This window comes from Belonocnema kinseyi, chromosome 4 (genome assembly GCF_010883055.1).
Source record: "Belonocnema kinseyi isolate 2016_QV_RU_SX_M_011 chromosome 4, B_treatae_v1, whole genome shotgun sequence".
NCBI lineage: Eukaryota > Metazoa > Arthropoda > Insecta > Hymenoptera > Cynipidae > Belonocnema > Belonocnema kinseyi.
Window position 1 is genome coordinate 17,622,490 of NC_046660.1, and position 21,887 is coordinate 17,644,376.

Sequence of the window (21,887 nt, forward strand, 5' to 3'; positions counted from 1 at the left end):
TAGCTAAAAAAGCCCAATTTTCTACGAAATAGTTGAATTATAAACTAAGATAGGTCAGTTTTCGACCAAATATTGAATGGTTTAATTCTCAGTTTAAAAAATCAATTTTCAGAAAAAAGAAACAAATTTTCAAATAAAAAAAATTAATTTTCATCAAAAACGACGATTTTTCAACAAAATACATGAAATTTTCAAAAAATGTTTAAATTTTAACTAAAAAAACCCAATTTTCTACGAAATAGTTGGATTTTAAACTAAGATAGGTCAGTTTTCCTCCAAAAATTGAATAGTTTAATTTTCAGTTCAAAAAATTAATTTACCAAAAAAAAAAGAACCAAATTTCCAAATAAAAAAATTAATTTTCCACAAAAAAGAAGATTTTTCAACAAAATACGTGGATTTAAAAAAAAGTAGGAATTTTCAACAAAAAAGACCAATTTTCCACCAGATAGTAGCATTTTCATTTAAAAAAGGTCAGTTTTTAACTAAAAATGGAATAATCAACCAGAACGATTTATTTTCAACCAAGAGGATTAAATTCTACAAAAGAAGACGAATTTTCAACTAAAAAAGATGATTTTTAAATCAAAAATTAATTAAGTTTTTAGTTAAAAAATTAATGTTCAATTAAAGAGATGAATTGTTAACTACAGTGAGGAAATATTCAATTAAAACAATAGTTTCATTTTAATTGAAAAAACAACTAATTTTCAAAAAAAGCTATCTTTTCAATAAAAGTGATAAATTTTCAACTAAAGTGGTGAATTTTTAACTGGAAAATTTCAATTTTAAAACAAAAAGATGAATTTTGAACAAAAATATGTCAGTTTTCAACCCAAAATTGAATAGTTTAATTTTAATTTAAAAAATTAATTTTCCATAAGAAAAAAATTAATTTTCTACAAAAAAGACATTTTTTCAACAAAAGACATGGAATTTAAAAAAATGTTTGAATTTTAAAGAAAAAAATACCAATTTTCTACACAAAAATTTTCTATATAAAAGTTGAAGTTTTAACTGAAATAGTTAAGTTGTTAGCATTAAAAATTAATTTTCGGTCAAAGAAAAAACGAATTTTTGACAAAATAGCTCATTTTTCAAGCAAAGAGGTGAATTTAAAATTGAAATGAGAAATTCTCAAAAAAAAAAAAAAAAAAAAAAAATTTCCAACAAAAGAGTTTAACTTTCAATCAAGTAGTTTTATTTTCAAGAAAAAGATTATTTTTAAACTAAAATTATGTATGTTTAACTAGAATAATTGAATAATCGACAAGAAAGATTTGTTTTCAATCAAGAAGATTAATTTCTAAAAAAAAGACGCATTCTCAACTAAAAAAGATGATTTTTAAATCAAAAATTAAATAGTTAAAGTTGCAGTTAAAAATTAATGTTCAATTAAAGAGACGAATTTTTAACTTAAATGAGAAACTATTTAATTGAAATAATAGTTTAATTTTTAGTTTAAAAAAACAACTAATTTTTAACAAAAATAAAAATAAGTGTTTAAAAAGTAACTTGTTCAATAAAAGTGATGAATTTTCCACTAAATTGGTGATTTTTTAACTGGAAAAGTTCAATTTTTAAACCAAAAAGATGAATTTTCAAAAAATAAGATTCATTTTCTACCAAAAGACGATTTTTTAACAAAATACATGCAATTTCAAACAGATATTTTAATTTTCAACTAAAAAAGACAAGTTTTCAACAAAAAATGGAACAGTTAATTTTTCAATTAAAATTAATTTTTCACCAAAAAGAAAAGGAATTTTTAACCAAAGTAATAAATTTTCGAGTAAAATTATGAACCTTTAAGTGGAATAGTTGAATTTTCAGTTAAAAATAATAAATTTTCGTCTGCAAAAACTCGTTAAAAAAATCAGTTACATTTTCAAACAAAATGATCAATTTTTAACTAAAATGATGAATTTTCAAGTAGAAATAGTTGAATTTTAAACCAAAAAGATAGATTTTCAAGTAAAATGAGGAATCTTTGGCTAAAATAATTTAATTTCAATCCAAAACGATAAATTTCCAAATAAGAAGATTAATTTCATATAAAAAATATGTTTTTAAATGAAATACAATAAAATTTGAAACTGAAAGACATAAATTTTCAACTAAAAAGTCGAATTTTGAGCTACAAAAAATCATTCTTCAACAAAAAATGGAATACTTCAATCTTCATTAACCTTCACCTAGAATAATTAAATTTTAAAATAAAAATTGTAAATTGTGAACCAAAAATTTAATAGTTAAATTTAAAGTCCAAAAAATTAATATTTAACGAAAAAGATGAATTTTTCAACTGAAATGATAAATATTTAACAAGAATTATTAAATATTCAATCAAGAAGGTTAATTTTTACCACAAAATATGAACTTTCGAACTAAAAAGTATAATTTTTCAAACAAAAATTGAATAGTTAAATTTCTAGGTAAAACAATTAATGCTCAACCAAATTTTTCAAATAAAAACTTTATTTTTTATTTTTTTTATCAAAGGAATTTCCAACTGGAATAGTTGAATTTTGAACCTAAAACAACCAAATAGTTGAATTTTAAACAAAGATAGGTCAGTTTTTAACCAAAAATTGAAGTTTAATTTTCAAGTAAAAAAATTAATTTTCCACTACAACAAAAAAACAACAAATTTTCAAAAAAAATATTATTTTTCTACGAAAAAGACGATTTTTCAACAAAATACATACATTTTCGAAAAATATTTGAATTTTAAACTAAAATCGACAAATTTTTCACTATAATTAATTTAAAAAACTATTTATTATTAAAACACTAATAATTAAAGATGGAATTAATAATGATGGAATTTTTAATTGGAATAGTTACATTTTCAGTTAAAAATAATAAATTTTCGTCTAAAAAAAACTCTTTTAAACAAAATAGTGGCGTTTTTAAACAAAATGATCAATTTTCAACTAAAATGAAGAATTTTCAAATAGAATAGTTGAATTTTAAACTAGAAAGATGAATTTTCAAGAAAAATGAGGAATCTTTGGCTAAAATAATTGAATTTCAACCAAAAATGATAAATTTCCAAATATGATTAATTTCCTGTTAAAAAATAGTTTTTTTTTAAATAAAATACAATAAAATTTGAAACTGAAAGAGATACATTTTTAACCAAAAAGTTGAATTTTGAACTACAAAAGATCATTTTTCAAAAAAAAAATGAAATAGTTGAATTTCAAAGCAAAAAGATGAATTTTTCAAGTAAAATGATGAATCTTAGGCTAAATTAATTGAATTTTAATCCAAAAAAATTATTTTCAAAATAAAAAAATTAATTTCATATTAAAAAACACGGGTTTTCCATTGAATACAATAATTGAGTAGTTAAATTTTCAATTCAAAAAATTTATGTTTAACGAAAAAGATTAATTTTCAACTAAAATGATTAAGCTTTCATTAGAATAATTAAATATTTAATCAAGAATGTTAATTTCTGCCATAAAATATGAATTCCAGTCTAAAAAATTTAATTTTTCTACCAAAAATTGAATAGTTAAATTTGTAGTTAAAATCAATTAATGTACAACCAAAAAAAAAGAGTTTTCAACAAAATAGCTCATTTTTTAAACATTAAAATACATTTTCAAGCAAAACTATGAATTTCCAACCAAGAAGATTAATTTCTTAATAATAACAACGATTTTTCATCAAAATACATGATGAGGCAAAAAAAATTAATTTGAAACCCAAAAAAAACGAATGTTTAACAAAATAATTCAATACAATAATAGAAAGCTACTTTTAGAAATGAAGAATCATTGTTATTCAATTTTTTTAAAATCAGGCACGCTCTCGAAAAAAAATTTGACTTAAAGAAAAAATACCCTGATTTTTCCAGGTATATAAAAATGTCCTGCCAATTTCAGGTTTTCCAGGTAGGATTATTTACCTCGTAAATAATATGTTTCAATAATTTTTATAAATAGATTCCTTTAAATAATTTAGCCGAGCTTCCTTTTCCTTCAAAGTTTCCTTATATTTAAAATACGACTTCTTTTCCCCCAAATGAGGATTGATGACCTTTTTCGTCTTCTTTTTCATTTTAAGAGTCTGCAAATTTTTTATTTCATTTCCATCCACTGCAATGTTTACTTCAATTCTGCTAATAAAAGAAGATTCGTTTTTACCCTCTGGAGGACCTTTTTCATCCATTTTTTTCAATTTTCTATTTACTTTAGTCAACATTTTATTAAAATCGATTTCATTTTTACTATTCTTATTCTTTGAAAACATTTTCGCCTCGTTTTTCCCATTTTTTCCAATAAATCGGTTTTCTGTTGGATCTTCGATCGATTCTTCTAAACTTCCAATCACTGACATCATTCTGGAAGCATCCTCTGCTACATTAAAATTTTCTTGTCCATTGGAAACTACATAATCCACAAGTGCTGATTTTTGAGTAGTTTTAGAATTGTCATCCTCTTCTTGAATTTCATTGGATCTTGAATTTTCACTTATAGCTTCTAATTTTCCATAACTATCAATCTCTTTTCTCCTTTGGAATCTTGTTGAAATTTGAGGATCCTAAAAATCCAAATTTGGTTTAAATTTGATCTGAAAGTTGTATTTTTAAATAAAAGTTTCAATACCTCTGATTGTCTCGAATTTTCTTCGAAATCTTCACTTGTAAAACCGTCTTCGATTTGATATTTTTTAATAGTCTGTTTTGTTTCTTTACTTCTAAAATTTGTTATGAGTAAGAAATTAATATGTTTTATTTCGAAATAAAGTGGTTTAATACTCACGCATTTGTTACAGAAATGCAGACAAGGATTTTAATTAAAACTGGAAATATGTGATCGACTTTCATTTTAAGTTCACTCGCAACAATTCTTAAATGAATAATTACAGTAGTTACAGAATCGAGTTTATGGTTTTCTTCGAGGAATAAAAAGTGCTTCGCAGTGCATGATTCATGAACCAATTTGCTGGATAACATAATTGTGAAATAACGTGGTTGATTGTTTGTTGAATGCAAAATAATCTACCAAAAAAAGGCGATTTTTCAACACAATACATGAATTTTCAAATAAAAGTTAGTTTTTAACCAAACAGATAAATTTTCAACTGAAAAGGATACATTTTTAATCAAATAGTTGAATTTAAAACTAAGAAATACCAGTTTGCTACCAAAAATGAAATAGTTAAATTTTTCATTTAAAAAATTAATTTTCCGCAAAAAAAAAAGAATTTTTTTCGAGCTGGGTGATAATTTTTCAACTAAAATTATGAATCTTCAACTGGAATTCGTGAATTTGAAACAACCAAAAAGATGAATTTTTTTGACAAAAGAGTTTAATTTTCAACCAAGTTTTTCTTTAATTTCAACTAAAAAGATTAATTTTTGAAAGAAAATAATCAATATTTAACTGAAATATTTTAATTTTCAAACAAAAAGATGAATTTTCAAACAAGAAGATTAATTTTTCACAAAAAAGACGATTTCAACCCAAAATGGATTGATTCTTCAGAAACTTGTTCAATTTTTAACCAAAAGATATCATTTTTCAACCAGATAGTTAAATTCTGAAACAAACAAGGCCAGTTTTTAACAAAAAATGGAATATTAAAATTTTTAGTTGAAAAAATTAATTTCCCACAAGAAATAATCTAACTAAAGTGATACATTTTGAACTAAAATAATAAATCTTTAACTTTAATACGCGAGTTTTAAAGCAAAAAGATTATTTTTTGAAAAATTTTACCTTTCAACCAAAAAAATGAAGTTTCAAACAAGATTAATTTTGCAACAAAAAATCAGATTTTTAAAACGAAATACATAAATTTTGAACAAAATAATTGCATTTTCAACTAAAATGATGAATCTTTAATTAAAAATCATTAACTTAAAAACAAAATTTTAGCTGAAAAAAATTTTGTGCAACAAAATAGGTCATTTTTCACTAAAAGTATGAATTTTTAAGCAAAAAGATGAATTTTAAACCAAGAAGATTAATTTTTCGCAAAAAATACGATATTACACAAAATAGATAAATTCTCCAGAAACTTGTTCAATTCTTAACTAAAAAGATCAGTTTTCAACCAGGTAGTTAAATTTTGAATCAAACAAGCTCAGTTTTTAACAAAAAATGGAATAGTACAATTTTCATGTAAAAAAATTAATTTTTTACCAACAAAATTTAACTAAAGTAATTTGAATATTTGAATTTTCAAACAAAAAGATTAATTTTCTACAAAAATACGACTTTTGAAACAGAATACACCAATTTAAAAAAAAAAGAGTTGAATTTTCAACTTAAAGAGATTAATTTTCAATCAAACTGATGAATTTTTAACAAAACAGAATGAATTTTCAATTACAATTGTAAAATTTTCTATTGTAATAGTTACATTTTCAAAGAAAGTGATAAATTTTCAGCTAAAATTATGAATTTTCAGCTGGAATAGTTCAGTTTTAAACCTAAAAGATGAATTATTAAATAAAATAATAAATCTTCAACTAGAATAATTGAATTTTCACACAAAAAGATGAATTTTCTACTGATATAGGACAATTTTTCAACAAAATATATGACTTTTCTACTGAGAGAGACAAATTTTCAACTAAATAGTTGAATTTTGAACTAAAAAGAGATCATTTTTCAACAAAAAATGGAATAATTCAATTTTTAGTTCAAAAATGAGTTTCTAATCAAACTGATGAATCTTAAACTAAAATGATGAATCTTCAACCAAGGTACAAAATAATAACTTTGAATAAATATAAAATTAATAATAATAAATATTATAATATTTTTAGTAAAATTAATATTCTTTAAATAAATATTCAACCAAACAGATAAAATTTTCAACCAAGAAAATTAATTTCTATCAAATACGATAAATTTTCAAACAAAAAAGATGAATTTTTGACGAAAAATGTAATAGTTAATATTTCAATCCAAAAAGATTTTTATTTTTATTCAAAAACAATTGAATTCATCCAAAAAAGACAAATTTCCCACAAATTTTTTAACCATTTGTATTTTTGACCAAAAATTATTAAATATTTCCCAAAAGAGAAGAATTTTCTACAAAACAGTTTACATTTTTAAGCCTAAAATACATATTTTCAATAAAAAAAAGTTGTTTTTTAACAATAACAAAAAATGTGCTTGCTCGGTCTTTGTACTTCTTCCACATTTTTTGCGCAGGCCTTTTAAAATTAAAAGTCAAAGCGTTGTGAATTCTCTATTGTTAAAGCTCATTTGGCTTTAACGAACACATTCTTATCACGTGTCTCGTGCTTCGCAAACAATTTTGTCCAAAATGTGAACTATTCTACATTATGTTTGAACACTTTGATATAAAATGTATATATTACATTTATTTATGTACGTTATTTATGTATGTTAAACAATTTTCTTAAAGTTTTCCAGATTATTTTTTGGAGATATTGGAAATGTTTTTAAATATCTTCAAATATTATTTTTAAATACCTTTTATAAAATAAAGAATTATTTCACATTTTCGGAAAAATCGAAAGACGTTTTTTTTTAATTATATTGAAGCCTTTCAAAATTCTTAAAAAACTTCTAAATTTTTCATTCGAAGTCTTCAAATATCTTCATATTGTTTTAAATGTGTTGAAATCTTTTCAAGTTTAAAATTATTTTTATTTGATTTATTTTTGATATGTTTTAAAAGCTTCATAAATATTTTATTCAAATTAATTTTTCTACATAAAGAATCAATTAAATTCGATTATTATTATTACTTTTAAATAAGGCATTACAATTGCATTGCGCAGGTGTCAAATTTTTTTTTTAAGAAAGATAATGATTATTTATTTACATAATATCATTTTTGTAAGCAGAATACAGTTTCAACTAAAAACATTAATTTTAGCTAAAAATGGAACGGTTCTATTTTCAGTTAAAAAATGCATTTTCTACTAAAGTGATTTAATCTTCAACAGGAATACACATTTTACTAAAAAAAGAATTTTTAACAAAGCAGTTTTATTTTAAATAAAAAAATAAAAAATTTAAACCATAATGATAAATATTTGAATTTTAAACTAAAATTTAGTTTAATTTTCAACTGGAAAAAGTCAATTTCTAACCAAATAGTTGATTTTTTAGCTAAAAAAGATCAACTTTCAAGAAAAAATGGAATATTTAAATTTTGAATGAAAAAATTTATTTTCCAGAAAAAAAACAACAAAATTTTCAACTAAAATGATGATTTTTTAACTGGATTACAGTAATTTTAATCCATAAAGGTAAATTTTTTCAAAACAGTTTAATTTTCAACCAAGTAGTTTTATTTTTTTTTTAATGGACGATTTTTATACACAATAATGAATTCCTAAGCAAATAGTTGAATTTTTAACTAAAAAAGAGACAATTTCAATCAAATAATTGAATTTGAAATAAAAAAAATATGAATTTTCAACTAAAAATTGAATATTTCAATTTTCAGTTTAAAAAATTAATTTTCCAACAAAAAAAAAACAAATTTTTAACCAGAGTGATGAATTTCCAACTGCAATGGTGAGTCTTTAACAGGTATGATAAAATTTTAATAAAAAAAGATTAATTTTCTACCAATGAAGAAGATTTTCAAACAAAATACACGAATTTGCAACCAAATAGTTGAATTTTGAAATAAAAAAGATCATTTTTAAACTAGAAATGGAATGGTTAAATTTACAGTGAAAAGAATTGATTTTAAACACAAAAAAAACAATAAATTTGCAACCATTTTTCAACTAAAATAATGAGTTTTCAACTGGAAAAGATGATTTTTCAACAAAATAGTTCGTCTGTCTACCAAATAGATTTGTTTTCAATCAAAAACATAAATTTTCAACTAAAAATTATGAATCTTTAACTTGTATAATTGAATTTTAAGCCGAAAAGATCAATTTTCTACCAAAAAGGACAATTTGTATACAAAATACATGAATTTTCACTCAAATAGTTGAATTTTGTTTAAAAAAGAGAAAATTTCAAACAAATAGATCAATTTTGAACTAAGAAAATATCAATTTTCAACCAAAAATTGAATTGATAAATTTTTGGTGGAAAAATTTATTTTTCCACACAAAAAAAACAATAAATTTTCTACCAAAAATATGATTATTCCCCGAAATATATGATTTTTTAATCTAATAGTTGAATTTTCTACTAAAAGAAGTTAAAAATTCAACAAAATATCTGAATTTTCTATTTAAAAAAATATTAATATATAAAAATAGAATTGTTACATTTTCGGTTAAAAAATTAATTTTATACCAAAAAATAATAACAAATTTTCAACCAAAGTGATGAATTTTTAACTAAAATGATGATCTTTCAACTGGAACAGATGAATTTTAAACCAAAAAGATGAATTTTCTACCAAAACTACGATTTTAAAACAAAATACATAAATTTTGAATGAAACAGTTGAATTTTCAACTAAAAAAGTGAAAAATTCAACAAAATAACTAAATTGTGTACTTAAAAAAAAAATCAATTTTCAACCATAAATAAAATACATAATTTTTCGGTTAAAAAGATTAATTTTACACACACACACACACACAAATGAAATTTTCAACCAGTGACAAATTTTTAATTAAAATAATTAATTGTCAACTGGAATGCATACATTTTGAATCAAAAAGATAAATTTTTAACAAAAAAGTTTAACTTTCAACTAAATAGTTTTATTTTCAATCAAAAGATAATTTTTTTTACTAAAACTTATATCTCAACTGGAATTAGATGAATTTTAAACCAATAAGATGAATTTTCTTAAAAAAAAAAAAAACAGATTTTTCAACGAAATAGTTGAATTTTCAAGTTAATGGAATAATATTTTAATCAATAGTTAAATTTTAAACTGAAATAGATATACTGTTTCTGTAAGGGAATATTTAAATTTGCAGTTAACAAAAATGTTAACAAAAAATATTTATTTTCTTCCAAAAAATAAGATTTTTTCACGAAACAGTTGAATTTTCAAATAAAAGAAACAAAAGTTCAACCAAATAGTTCAGATTTTAAGTGAAACAGATATATTTTATAAAAGGAAAGTAATATTTAAATTTGGCTTTAAAAAAATTCCGACATCCTTTCTTAATGGCACAGGTTTCTAGAAATTTAATTAATATTAATAATAGTTTTCGGGTTTGCGGCTTATTTAATTTACAAAAATTTCAAAAAATATTACAGAATAATCTTAAATATAATAAAAAATACCATCTAATAATTAAATAAATACCAAAAATAAAATTAATAATTTCATGAATGTTTTTCAAAGTAATATGCATATTTTTGGAAGAATATTAATAATAATATTTTAAAGAATAGATATTTTACTGAGATTAGTGAAAATTAGAAAAATAAGTTTGATTTTATTAATTATAAATGCAGTAGTTTTAAGTTATCTGAAGCTATTCTTTTATAACTTGAAAAGTACCTGGTTATTTAAGTTTATACTATAATTAAAAAAATATATATAAGCGAGCTTGAAAAAAATTTCTTCTTTAAAAAGAATACCCGGAAACCATGTTTTTGCAGGCATATAAAAATTATCTGACAATTCCAGGTTTTCCAGGTGAGTTATCCTATTATTATATTATTCAGCTACCTATTAAAATCATACTTTAACGGGATAGGAAATCACTGTGTAATATGTATACATATAGATGGATAACTAACTGTTGTTTCGTATCCAGGACTTTCAGCTTGAAATATTTTGCGTTTTATCTTATATATAATCTTATTTATTCGATTTTATTAAGTTTTAATTTTGTATAGATAGATAATATTCATAAAAAAAAATAAGTTTATTTAAATGCTTTTTATAAGATAGTATCGTGTATTTTTTGTAACTATTACTAAAAAAAATTTTCATTCCGTGACTTCAAATAACCAAAAAGGCGATTAAAAAAAAAAAGAGTTGAATTTTCAACTAAAAAGATGTTTCAGTCAAGAAAAAATTGATATTTTGCGTTTTATCTTATATATAATCTTATTTATTCGATTTTATTAAGTTTTAATTTTGTATAGATAGATAATATTCATAAAAAAAAATAAGTTTATTTAAATGCTTTTTATAAGATAGTATCGTGTATTTTTTGTAACTATTACTAAAAAAAATTTTCATTCCGTGACTTCAAATAACCAAAAAGGCGATTAAAAAAAAAAAAGAGTTGAATTTTCAACTAAAAAGATGTTTCAGTCAAGAAAAAATTGATCCAAATTGTTAAATTTTTAATAAAAAAGACTCGTTTTCAAAAGAGAGTTGAATTTTCACACAAAGAAGATTTTTTAGTCAAGAAAGAAAAAAATTTCAACTAAATAGTTAAATTTTGAATTCAAAAATACTAATTTCATATCAAGATTGATCTTCTACAAAAAATAACAATTTTTTTGTTCACTAAATAGATGAATTTTCTACCAAACAGACAAATTTTCTACCAAAAAGTCCAAGTTTACAATAGAATAAATAAAATTTCAATCAAATAAGTGATATTTCATAAAAGAGTTGAATTTTCACCCAAAAAGATTTTTCATTCAAGAAAGAAAATTTTGACTAGACTGTTAAATGCTGAATCCAAAAAGACTAATTTACAAGCAAGATTAATTTTATACTAAAAAATACGCATTTTTTACCAAACACACAAATATCGACCAAATAGTTCAATGTTAAACAAAAAAAAAAACGAATTTAAAAAAAAAGTTTAATATTCAACCAAAAAAGGTGTTTTAGTCAAGAAAGAAAAAAAATATCAACAAAATTGTTAAATTTTCAAAGACTTATTTACAGCCAAGATGAATTTTCGGAAAAAAAAACTTTCTACTGACCTGTCGAATTTTTAACCAAAAAAGATCAATTTTCTACAAAAAGATACAGATTTTCTATATAATACATCAATTTTCAACCAAATTGTTCATTTGTCAACTAAAAAATAATTAATTTTTTACCAAATACCAAAAAATTGTTAAATTTTCAGCAAAGAGATGAATATTTTAAAGTAAAACTTCATTTTCAGCAGAAAAATTACATTTTCAAGAAAATAATTTCCTTTTTTTAACTAAAAGAGATAAATTTTCAACCAAAAATATCAATCTTCCACTAAAACCTAATTTCATTTTTAACAAAAAAAATGTAATATTTGATATTTCACCCAAAAAAGATTTTACTTTGAAAAAAAAAATTAAACTCAACCAATAAAGGCAAATTTTCAACTAACAAAATAAAGTAAAACTTCATTTTCAAAAGAAAAATTACATTTTAAACTAAATAATACATTTGTTAACTATGAGAGATGAATTTTCGACAAAATAGTTGAATTTTCAACCAAAAATATGAATCTTCCACTAAAAATTAATTTAATTTTTAACCAAAAAATTATAATACTTGATATTTTTAACAAAAAAGATTTAATTTTCTATAAAAAAGCAATTAAATTCAATAAAAAAAGAGGAAATATCAACCAAGAAATATTGTTCAGTCAAGAAAGAAAAACAATTTCAAACAAATTCTTGAATTTTTAAGCAAAAAAGACATTTTTTCCCAATAATAGAACTTAAAAAAAAAAATAATTTCTAGCAATTAGTATAAATTTTAAACCAAAAATGAATATTAAATTTGCAGTTAAAAAATATATTTTTCAACCAAAAGAGAACAAAATTTCAACAAAAAATGTAATTTTCAACCAAATGATACAATTCTTAGCCAAAAAAGTTCAATTCTCAATTAATAATATAATATTATATAATTAAATAAAATAATAAAAAATTGTATTTTATCAAAAAACTTTGAATGAAAAGAAAATGACTGTATCCTTAAACAAAACAGATTATTTTTCAATTAAAGAATTACATTTTTAACCAAAAAGATTAATTTGCACGAAGAAATTTAACTTTCGAATAAAAGACGAAATTTCAACCCAAAAATTGTAATTTTTTTAAATTGAATTAAAAATTATGAGTAAATAAATACACTAAGTTTATTTTTTTAACATCAATTGTTTGAATTAAAAAAAATGCCTTTAAATATTAAATATGCATAATATATCATCTCCGGTTATTCAACTTCCGGATTCCGTTGTACGTTCGTAGATAGAAGGGGAATTTGAAAGTTGACCATTCACTATCTAATAAAGATCATTTTATCTTTATTATTTAAAATTGCTTTGAAATCACAATTTATTTAATTATACAAATTCCCAGATTTAAATTCGAATTTTTCACTTTTAAAGGCTTTTTTTGGAAAATTGAAATAAGCGGGAAAGCTCTTTTAATGATTTAGAAATTATTGATTACGTAAAAAAATTATTAGAATTAATTTTGCGACTCAGGAAGTGCTTTGTTTGAATTTACTAACTAAAAATTTTCTTTCATTTATAACAAATTGCAATGAAAATGTGTTTTGTATGCAGCTATAAATATACAATTAACAATTAAAAATTTAATGAGCACTTTTTTATTATTTAAAAAAAAATTGAAAAATTCAAAGGTGCAGTGTGCACTAAAATATAAATAAATTCCTAGAACACCTTCGACCTACTAGAAGAGCGAAGGTTAACGATCACGGAAAGCGAACAAACAAGTAACGAACGAGTTAGTGTCGTTAGCATAATAGAAACGGGCCCGATGTTTTCACCGCGAGCATCACATTTTCACTTGGCAGGCAGCGATTTTGCAGGAATTCAGAATCAGACTCTCTCCCCTCATTCTTCAGCGCCCCCGGGTGGATGCCGAAAGTTCAAGTGGGGGTATCACGTGTACGAAAACTCTTCACCCAATTGGTCGAGCCCCGCCCCTCTGACCTGCAACGGAGGCTTGGTTCTCCCTCGCTCGCGTCCGTCGTTCGCCCGTTTGCTCAGAATAGTTCCAGATGTGGCCATGTTTAGTTAACTTTGAAGTTTCGCTTACTCATTCTGCATTTTTATAATTATTGCTGACTCTGTACCTGTCGATCGTATTCTCCGCTACCTGTGGCTCTGATCGCCCATGTATTAACTGATCACCGAAAAAACAACGCTAAAGCACTGAACTGATCCTGTCACAACAGGATTTCACGACACACTCGCTCGCGGCACTCATAATTTCTATCAAAGAAACGCGCGTTTTTCTCGTTTCTCGGTTTAGAGCGAGCCATTTTTAGTCAATTCTCTCTCTTTCATATCGGAAAAACCAAGTTTGCAGCTCGGAAGATTGGTGGAATTAGATTTATTTGGAGCTGAGAAGAATTTGTGGGCGGCCCCTTTGACACACATTACACACACACACACACTCATACACATGTCACTCAGAGACGCCATCTTAACTTGAACATTTATATTTTACACACTTTAAGCTACCGAATGTATTATTCGGTCCACGTCAGCATTGAGAGAAAGGGGCACGCCATTTCCCGACAATTTGCCCAGTGGAAGATTTTCCGTAACTTCTTAGTGTAATCTGATTAAATAGAGGAAGGAAGGGTTTAACCTTAAAAGAGGGAGAGGAAGAAAATAGCTCGCTTGGAGAATTCGAGATTGATTGAAAAAAAGCAAATTCATATTAGAATTGACGCGATTCTTGTGCAGAGCAAATATCTTCATTTTCATGTTGAGTCAGATGATTTCACGAACAAAAAGCCGTCGAGTGTCGCGTCAATCGATCGAACGATCATCGACAGTTCGTAGTGGCAAATGGTAAACTCGATCGATCTCCGATCGGGAAACAATGGCTCTAGAGAGTGTTTCCGCGGCCGAGACTCTAATCCAAAGGTTTGCCTCATTTTTTATTCATCAAAAGAAACTCGGACTCTACTCCGTGTACATCTTCGTGCTCCTCTAATGCCCCCTTCGTCTTTTTCCAACGCCGACAGGCAGGACAAATTTTATTCTCGAACAAAAGTTACAATTTTGGGCTGCCGATCGAAAGGGATATAAATCGAGTCAGTTCCTTATCGATCGGGTTTTGTCCGGATTTTTCTGCAATTTTTATAATATGTACCTCAATTATTTTTTCAATTTGGGACTGTCAAAAAAAGAGAGGGGGGGGAAACTACGCAATTTGTTACGCAATCGAGTTGCGTGACTCCTTTTTAACCGTATTTTTCAGTTTTCCTTGAATATTTGATTTTTTGTACTTTTTTTATGAGTAGTTTTACAACTTGTTTGTATTGATCGGAGCTGGGGTGTTCGGGGAGCGATAAGAAGGCACACGAAATACATCTGTGTACACTGTACAAAGTACGTTGAAATGTAGACAGATGTATGGGTGTAGAGCCACTAACACAAAGAATTCGTTATCGAAGACAACAGTTTTCACATGATTAATGCCATTGAAACGAAAGATGAAATGATGTCGATTTGAAATTTCGTTCAAGAATTTAATTTAGAGGAACGTGTGGTTTTGCAATAACCAGCTTTTTATCGATGAGGATATGATATGATATGATGATTATGCTAATGACCCTGAATGGAATACGGTAAGATAATTTTTGATTCTTTTGCGGGAGGGCGATTATGTCGCTCCCGATTTATTAAAGGGATTTTGGAAATTAGGTAGTTTCATTATTATTATTATTTTTTTTTCAATTTTTAAAATTGCTTTTTATGAGCGAGGCGCTTTGAGCTCTAAAAATTGGATCGAGCACGTCGAGAAACGTCCTTCAGACGTTCTCCGGAAAACATCTGCCGCTCTGAAGTAATTCGAAGCCTCTTGCAAGGTTGTTGACTTGTTTCAGTCTCAATTCAAATTGTTTAGATGTAAGTTTCTAAGTGGATTTTTTCATTACCTGAACAAACAGTATGTGAGGAGGGATTAACAATAGGAAATTGAGGCTGTTTTTTCTTAGATTGACATTATACTAGGTCGAAATTTCTTGTTTTTCAAAGACTATTTTTAACCGACTCGATGTCGAAACATTTTGTTTTTCAACAGAAATGAGACTTAGTTTTACCAATTTAAAGTTGTAATTTTTATTTAATCCTAATTTTGTAGGACTCATTTTATTCCCTGAAAAATTATCCACAAATCTTTTTGGTACGTTTTTATTTCAAAAATTGTATTTTAATAAAATATTGATGAAATAATTCTATAATTACGAAATAAAAATTTACGAGATTTTTAGAAAATCCGAGGTATAAAGTGAGGCCTAGATTAAATAATAATTGAAATATTTTGTGATCTGTTCTCAACCTGAAAAATCAAAAATTGGATAAGATCTTGTCAAAAAGATTTGTGGCGTCGTTTCCACAATGTAAGTTTCCTGAAAATTCTGTCTTATCTATAAAATCGAATAACATTTTTGAAAGGAAATGAAACTTAGTTTACTAATTTAATATTGTAATTTTGATTCAATCCTAATATAGGGTTTATTTTATTCCTTAATTTTATTACAAATATTGTTTATAAAAATAATTTTGTAATTACTAAATAAAAATTTACCAGATTGGTACAGAATCCAAGGTATAAAATGAGCTCTATAACATTAGGATTAAATAATAATTTCAACTTTTTCTGATCCATTAGAAACACGAAAAAAATTGTACAAGATCTTGTTAAAAAAAAAACATGTGTGGCGTCGTTTGCACGATGTAAGTTTCCTGAAAATTCTGTCTGTATCTGTTCAAACGAATTTTGTTGCTCAAAGACTATTTTTAACCGACTCGTGTCGAAACATTTTTCAACAAAAGGGAGGGTTGAAATTTTTATTTAATCCTAATATAGGGCTCATTTTGTTCCTTGAAATATTCTCTAAAAATTTGGTACGTTTTTATTTAAAAAAATTGTATAAACAAAAAATATTGTTGATAAAAATAACAATTTTAGTGTTAGTAAATAAAAAAGTAACAGCTTTGCAAACAATCCAAGGATTAAATAATGATTTAAACTTTTTGTTATGTTCGTAAACTGAAAAATCCAAAATTTTACAAGATCTAAAAAAAGATTTATGGCGTCATATATTTCAAAAAATATATCTTTCGATAAATTGAAGTCTACTTTTAAAAATCTTTCAAGATGGAAATTTGGGCATGAATTATTTCATACACAAAAAAGTTTACAAGTTAAATTCTTCTTTAAATTGTAACTTTTACTTTGTTAGGAACCGTTTGCGCTTTCAATTCGAATCATAACTTTTGTTTAAAAAATATTTTTTTTTTTTGTTACATTCGAAAATTATTGATTGCGTCAAGGAAAGTTAATTTTTTCGATAAAAAAAGTGGATTTCGAGAAAAAGTTGAAGAAAAAATAGCCTTTAAATTCCGTAGTCGATTTTGAGGGAAAAAGCTAGATTTATTTTCTGCTTGAAAAGAAACGGAATACTCCCGATTCACTGAGCGTGGGCATTATCGATCGGAAAAGTAATTTGGTGTAACAGGAAAAGGTCAATGTATTTGACGAAGATAGTAGATATGGATCCATCCATGAACGACTCTGAAATAATTTCACAATCTTATTTGCCTCACGTTTTCCAAATCTAATACAAATTTACTTCGCAAAAATAATGTTTCAATGTTAATCCTCTATAAAAAAATATTTATTCTCATTTTTAACATTCTGACATCTAATATAAATGATTTAAAGTGTAAAATAGTTTCTGAAACTCTTATTGACTAATTAAATAAGCTTAACAGATTAAATAATGAAACAGTTTTATTAATTAGGTTATTTAAGTTGCCGAATAATTCAATCTCTTCATACAAAAATTGACCAATTTTCACAATCTGTCGCATTTGACATTAGTTTTACAAATTAAATAATAATTTATATCAGAAAAGTAATTCTTAAATGGTAAGCCGTTATCAAATATTTATTCTAGTTTTGATCAAATTATAATATCTAATATCATAAATTTATTCGTAGAGATTTAAAATAAGACTGAAAAATCCCGAAAAATAAAATTCCAGAATGAAGTTTTCGAACAAAAGAATTACTAAAGATTATAATCTTACGGAATTGGAAAACAGAATAATAAAATTCCCAAACAGTAAAAAAATATTTTACAATAATAAATATTATTGTTTGTTTGAAAATACAATACTGAAAAATTGAAACAATTTTTAAAACATTTAACATTAAACAAAAGTATTTTATTATTTTATTTTTAATAAATTAATATTTATTTTTTAAACATTTAAATTATTGAGTTTATAATGCGTAATTCCACAATCTTTTACTTACAAATTTTTTCGTTTTGGGTCTTAATTTTCAAAAGTACATAAATATAAAATTTTTAACCATTTTTTCAAATGTTCTAAATTTGGAAATTAAAGTGAATTTTAAACTTTTGAAAATGATAAAAAGCGTTGTAAATTCAATTTTAAGAACGAGTGTAAAAGTTCTTGAATTTATACAAATTTGCATAATATAATAATCATTTCAATCCATGATTTTTTTAAATTCAAGAAATGTTAATTTGTAACTTTTAAAAAATTGAATTGGGTTTTCAAGAGTTGAGTTTTTAACAGTTGAAATTCCATTTTTATATATATTTTTTCAATTTTTAACTATTGCTAGATGAAGAAAAAATAATTCTATATTAAATACCAGTGTAAAAAATGTTATATTTACTTAATTCTACATAAAAATGAAAAAAAAAAATTCAAACGGTGTCAAATTATAAATTGAATTTCTAGCACTTGAAAATTAGATTTTCATTTTCTTTGATTTATAAATGTTGAAATTCTCAATGAAATTTAATTGAACGAAATAAAATTGAAAAATTGAACGAAATAAAATGTAATTTAGTTTTCAACAGTTGAAAATTAAATTACATTTTATTTCGTTCAATTGTTAATTCTTTAAAAATGAAGAAAATATCGTTCTAAACTTTATGTTTAAAAAAAGGTGTGAACAATGTTATATTTAAATAAATTTACGTGAAAATGGAAGAAAATTTAATTTTCAAATGTTAAAACATTTGAAATTGAATTTTTAAAGTTTTAAAGTTCAATTTTCATTTTTGTTAAATTTTCAATTGTTGAAAACTCAATTAAATTTTTTGTTCAATTTTTAAATGTTGAAAAATTCAAAAAAAAGCTTTCTAAATTCTATATTTAAAAAAAAACCAGTGTAAAAAATGTTGCATTTAATAATTTTACATTAAAATTGAAGAAAATTCAATTTTAAAGCGTTACAAAATAAAAAATTGAATTGAATTTCTAGCAGTTGAATTTTTAACAGTCGAAAATTCGACTTACATTTTTCTTTCATTTATAATTGTTGAAATTCCCCAATAAATTTCTTTTCAATTTTTAACTGTTGAAAAATTAAGAAAAAAGTGTTCTAAATTCTGTATTAAAAGCGAGTTTAAACAATGTTGTATTTAATAATTTTATATGGAAATTGAAGAAAATTGAATTGTCAGCTATTGAAAATTCGATTTTCATTTTATTTTCAATTGTTAAAAACTCGATAAAACATTTTTTCTTCAATTTTTAACTCTTGAAAAAAGAAAAGAATAGCGTTCTAAATTGTATATTAAAAACAGGTGTAAAAGATGTTTTATTTGTATAATTTCGCATACAAATTTAAAAAAACATTTCAATTAATAGAATTTTGTTTGAAATTGAAGAAAATTTAATTTTAATCTGTGGAAAAATGGAAATGGAATTAAATCTTTAACTGTTTCAAAATTCAATTTTTATTTGTTAAAATTTGAATACAAAAGTTTTCTAGATTCTATATTAAAAATGAGTGTAAAAAATGTTATATTTATGTAATTTTTACATGAAAATTAAATTTTAAAATGTTGAAAAATTTAAAATCGAATTGAATTGCCAGCAGGTGAAAATTCTATTTTCATTTTTCTCCAATTTTCAACTGTTGAAAACTAAATTACATTTTATTTTCTTCAATTTTTAATTCTTGATAAATGAAGAAAAGATCGTTTTAAACTTTACATTAAAAACAAGTGTAAACAATGTTATATTTATACAATTTTACGTAAAAATGGAAGAAAAGTTAATTTTAAAATGTTGAAAAATGTGAAATTGAATTAAAGTTTTAAAGTTCGATATTCATTTTTATTTAGTTTTTAACTGTTGAAAAGTCAATAATTTTGTTTTCAATTATTTATTGAAAAACGAAGAAAAATCATTGTAAAATCTATATTAAAAACAAGTTAAAAAAATTGTATATTTACATAGTTTTAGACGAAAATTTAATAAGAATTTTAATTCACGACCTTCGTTTTGAAATCTTAAAACGTCATAAATTATTCTCAATTTTTAAGTAAATAAATAAAAGAACAATTTTTTAATGTTTAGAAATATTTTAATATTCATTTTAAATTAACAAGAATAAATCAAATATTAGTTATAAAATAATTGTTTAAAATTTATCTTCTCATTTAAAAAGCTTTAATATATAAAAAAAAAACGTAGCAGTTTAAAAAAGTTTAAGTTATATTTTATTTAAAATTATATTTTAATTTAAAGTGTATTGAACGTTTGAATTTCTATTAGGTTAAGTTTTAATTTTCAAAGTTCAGTTTTTAAAAAACTTCCACCCGTTTTTATTGCATAAAATTAAAAAAAAGTCAGCTATAAGATTTGAAATTTCCTTCCTCGATTAAAACGACCACCCGGCTCTTTACTTATTGACTCATTAAATAAACTTGATAGATCAAATGATGAAACAGTTTGCTCAATTAGGTTATTTGAGTTACCAAAAAATACAGTTTATGCGCACAAAAAGCTGCCTCTTTGTTTTGTTTTGCCCAGTGGAACAAAAGAGCAAAGTCTTCCAGATTTTATAATTTTTCACCATTAATGACAGTCAAGTTTGGATAAAATGAAGGCTACTTATGAGGGAAAAAAATCCAATTTTTCTTAATTCAGAATAACGCTTATTACTCTTAATAAGTTTTTATCAAGCAAGTTCTCGACGTATGTAGCTTGATAACATTATCTCCGTATTAGTCATTAGTAGTCACTTTATACTGTTTTTCACAGACAATGCTTAAAGAGATAACCAGCAAAATTGGTGAAAAAACGTGAGTTTCAAAACTCCGAACTCGTTAAATTAAAAAAATGTCTCAATTTTTTTTTTCACTGAATTGTTACCCCGAAATTAATAAAAAGGGCCAACTGGATATTTTTCATATAAATGATCTCTCTAGCGTAAAATTGATTTAATCCATATATTGAAATTAGCAGGAAAATCTTAGGACTAGGTAGAAAAATTGAATTTAAAAAGCAGTTTGCAACCACACGTTTTATTGCATCATTAGTTTTTCGTCGATTGTTTGAAATACTTCGAAACAATAAAAAAAAAGTGTGTTAAAAAGGGAATTATTGTGATCTGCAGGGATCCGGAGAATGATAATGATGACTTGGAAGATGGAGAAATTCCTTCCGACGAAGATGACGATACGGTTGTGCCAATTCCAATTCCAGCGCCAAAACCACCACCGGTGGAATCCCCGAGACCCTCAAAGCCCAAAGGGGAATCCCCAAAGTCTAATAAGAACTTTGATAAGTTCAGCAAGAGCAAAAAACAATCCACACAGAGTACAGGCAGCAGTGATAGGGGGAGTAAATTCAGCAAAGGCCCATCTGAAGATTGGGCCGGAGATGTTGAAAAGGCGATCAAGGCCGCTCTAGATAAAGATAAGGACAAAGAAAAGTCGCGACATCAAGAGAGCAAGTCGAAGAATAGTAGGAGTAAAAATAGGAAAAGGTCGCGTGATGATAAAGAAGAAGATCGAGTCAAGGAGCAAAAGGTTGGTTTCTGTTTAACATTTTCTTTCCGAGATTTGAGTAATTTCGAATTTTGATTCTAACACAGGCCCTCGGACTCATGAAACTGTTAACACTTCTTTTTTAATGATGTTGATTGCCAAGATTTCTTCACTAGATTCAATTAAAGGGAATTTTTAAAAGGTTGAATTTTCTTCAAAAAAAAAAAAAAAAA

General features: G+C 24.4%; 2 protein-coding genes across 4 annotated transcripts in view; one reads left to right on the plus strand and one right to left on the minus strand.

Annotated features, from left to right (window-relative positions):
* Positions 1-3,816: 3,816 nt before the first annotated feature.
* Positions 3,817-4,976, minus strand: LOC117171842. The gene is made up of 3 exons (XM_033359477.1): positions 4,776-4,976; positions 4,620-4,710; positions 3,817-4,554 (listed from the first exon to the last, which is right to left on the minus strand). The coding sequence occupies exons 1-3, from the start codon at positions 4,967-4,969 to the stop codon at positions 3,937-3,939; spliced, it is 903 nt and encodes a 300-aa protein (XP_033215368.1). The 5' UTR covers positions 4,970-4,976; the 3' UTR covers positions 3,817-3,936.
* An 8,896-nt stretch (positions 4,977-13,872) lies between these two features.
* The window catches only part of LOC117170611 (protein suppressor of sable), a 36,627-nt gene continuing 28,612 nt past the window's right edge, over positions 13,873-21,887 (plus strand). For 2 of the 3 annotated variants that reach the window (XM_033357490.1, XM_033357492.1), the window contains exons 1-2: positions 13,873-14,746; positions 21,282-21,696. In XM_033357490.1, coding sequence (XP_033213381.1) covers positions 14,703-14,746; positions 21,282-21,696 — 459 coding nt within the window. In that variant the 5' untranslated portion in view covers positions 13,873-14,702. Of the gene's footprint in view, positions 14,747-15,268; positions 15,454-21,281; positions 21,697-21,887 lie in introns of those variants that run through there. The other variant, XM_033357491.1, reaches the window with a different exon arrangement.

Bases quoted from the DNA above. Each gene is read 5' to 3' on its own strand.
- LOC117171842 (XM_033359477.1), bottom strand. From the start codon at position 4,969: ATGTTATCCAGCAAATTGGTTCATGAATCATGCACTGCGAAGCACTTT. The intron at 4,711-4,775 runs GTGAGTATTAAA...AACAAATTTTAG, and splicing joins TGCATTTCTGTAACAAATGC to AAGTAAAGAAACAAAACAGA. The intron at 4,555-4,619 runs GTATTGAAACTT...TTGGATTTTTAG, and splicing joins AAAATTCGAGACAATCAGAG to GATCCTCAAATTTCAACAAG.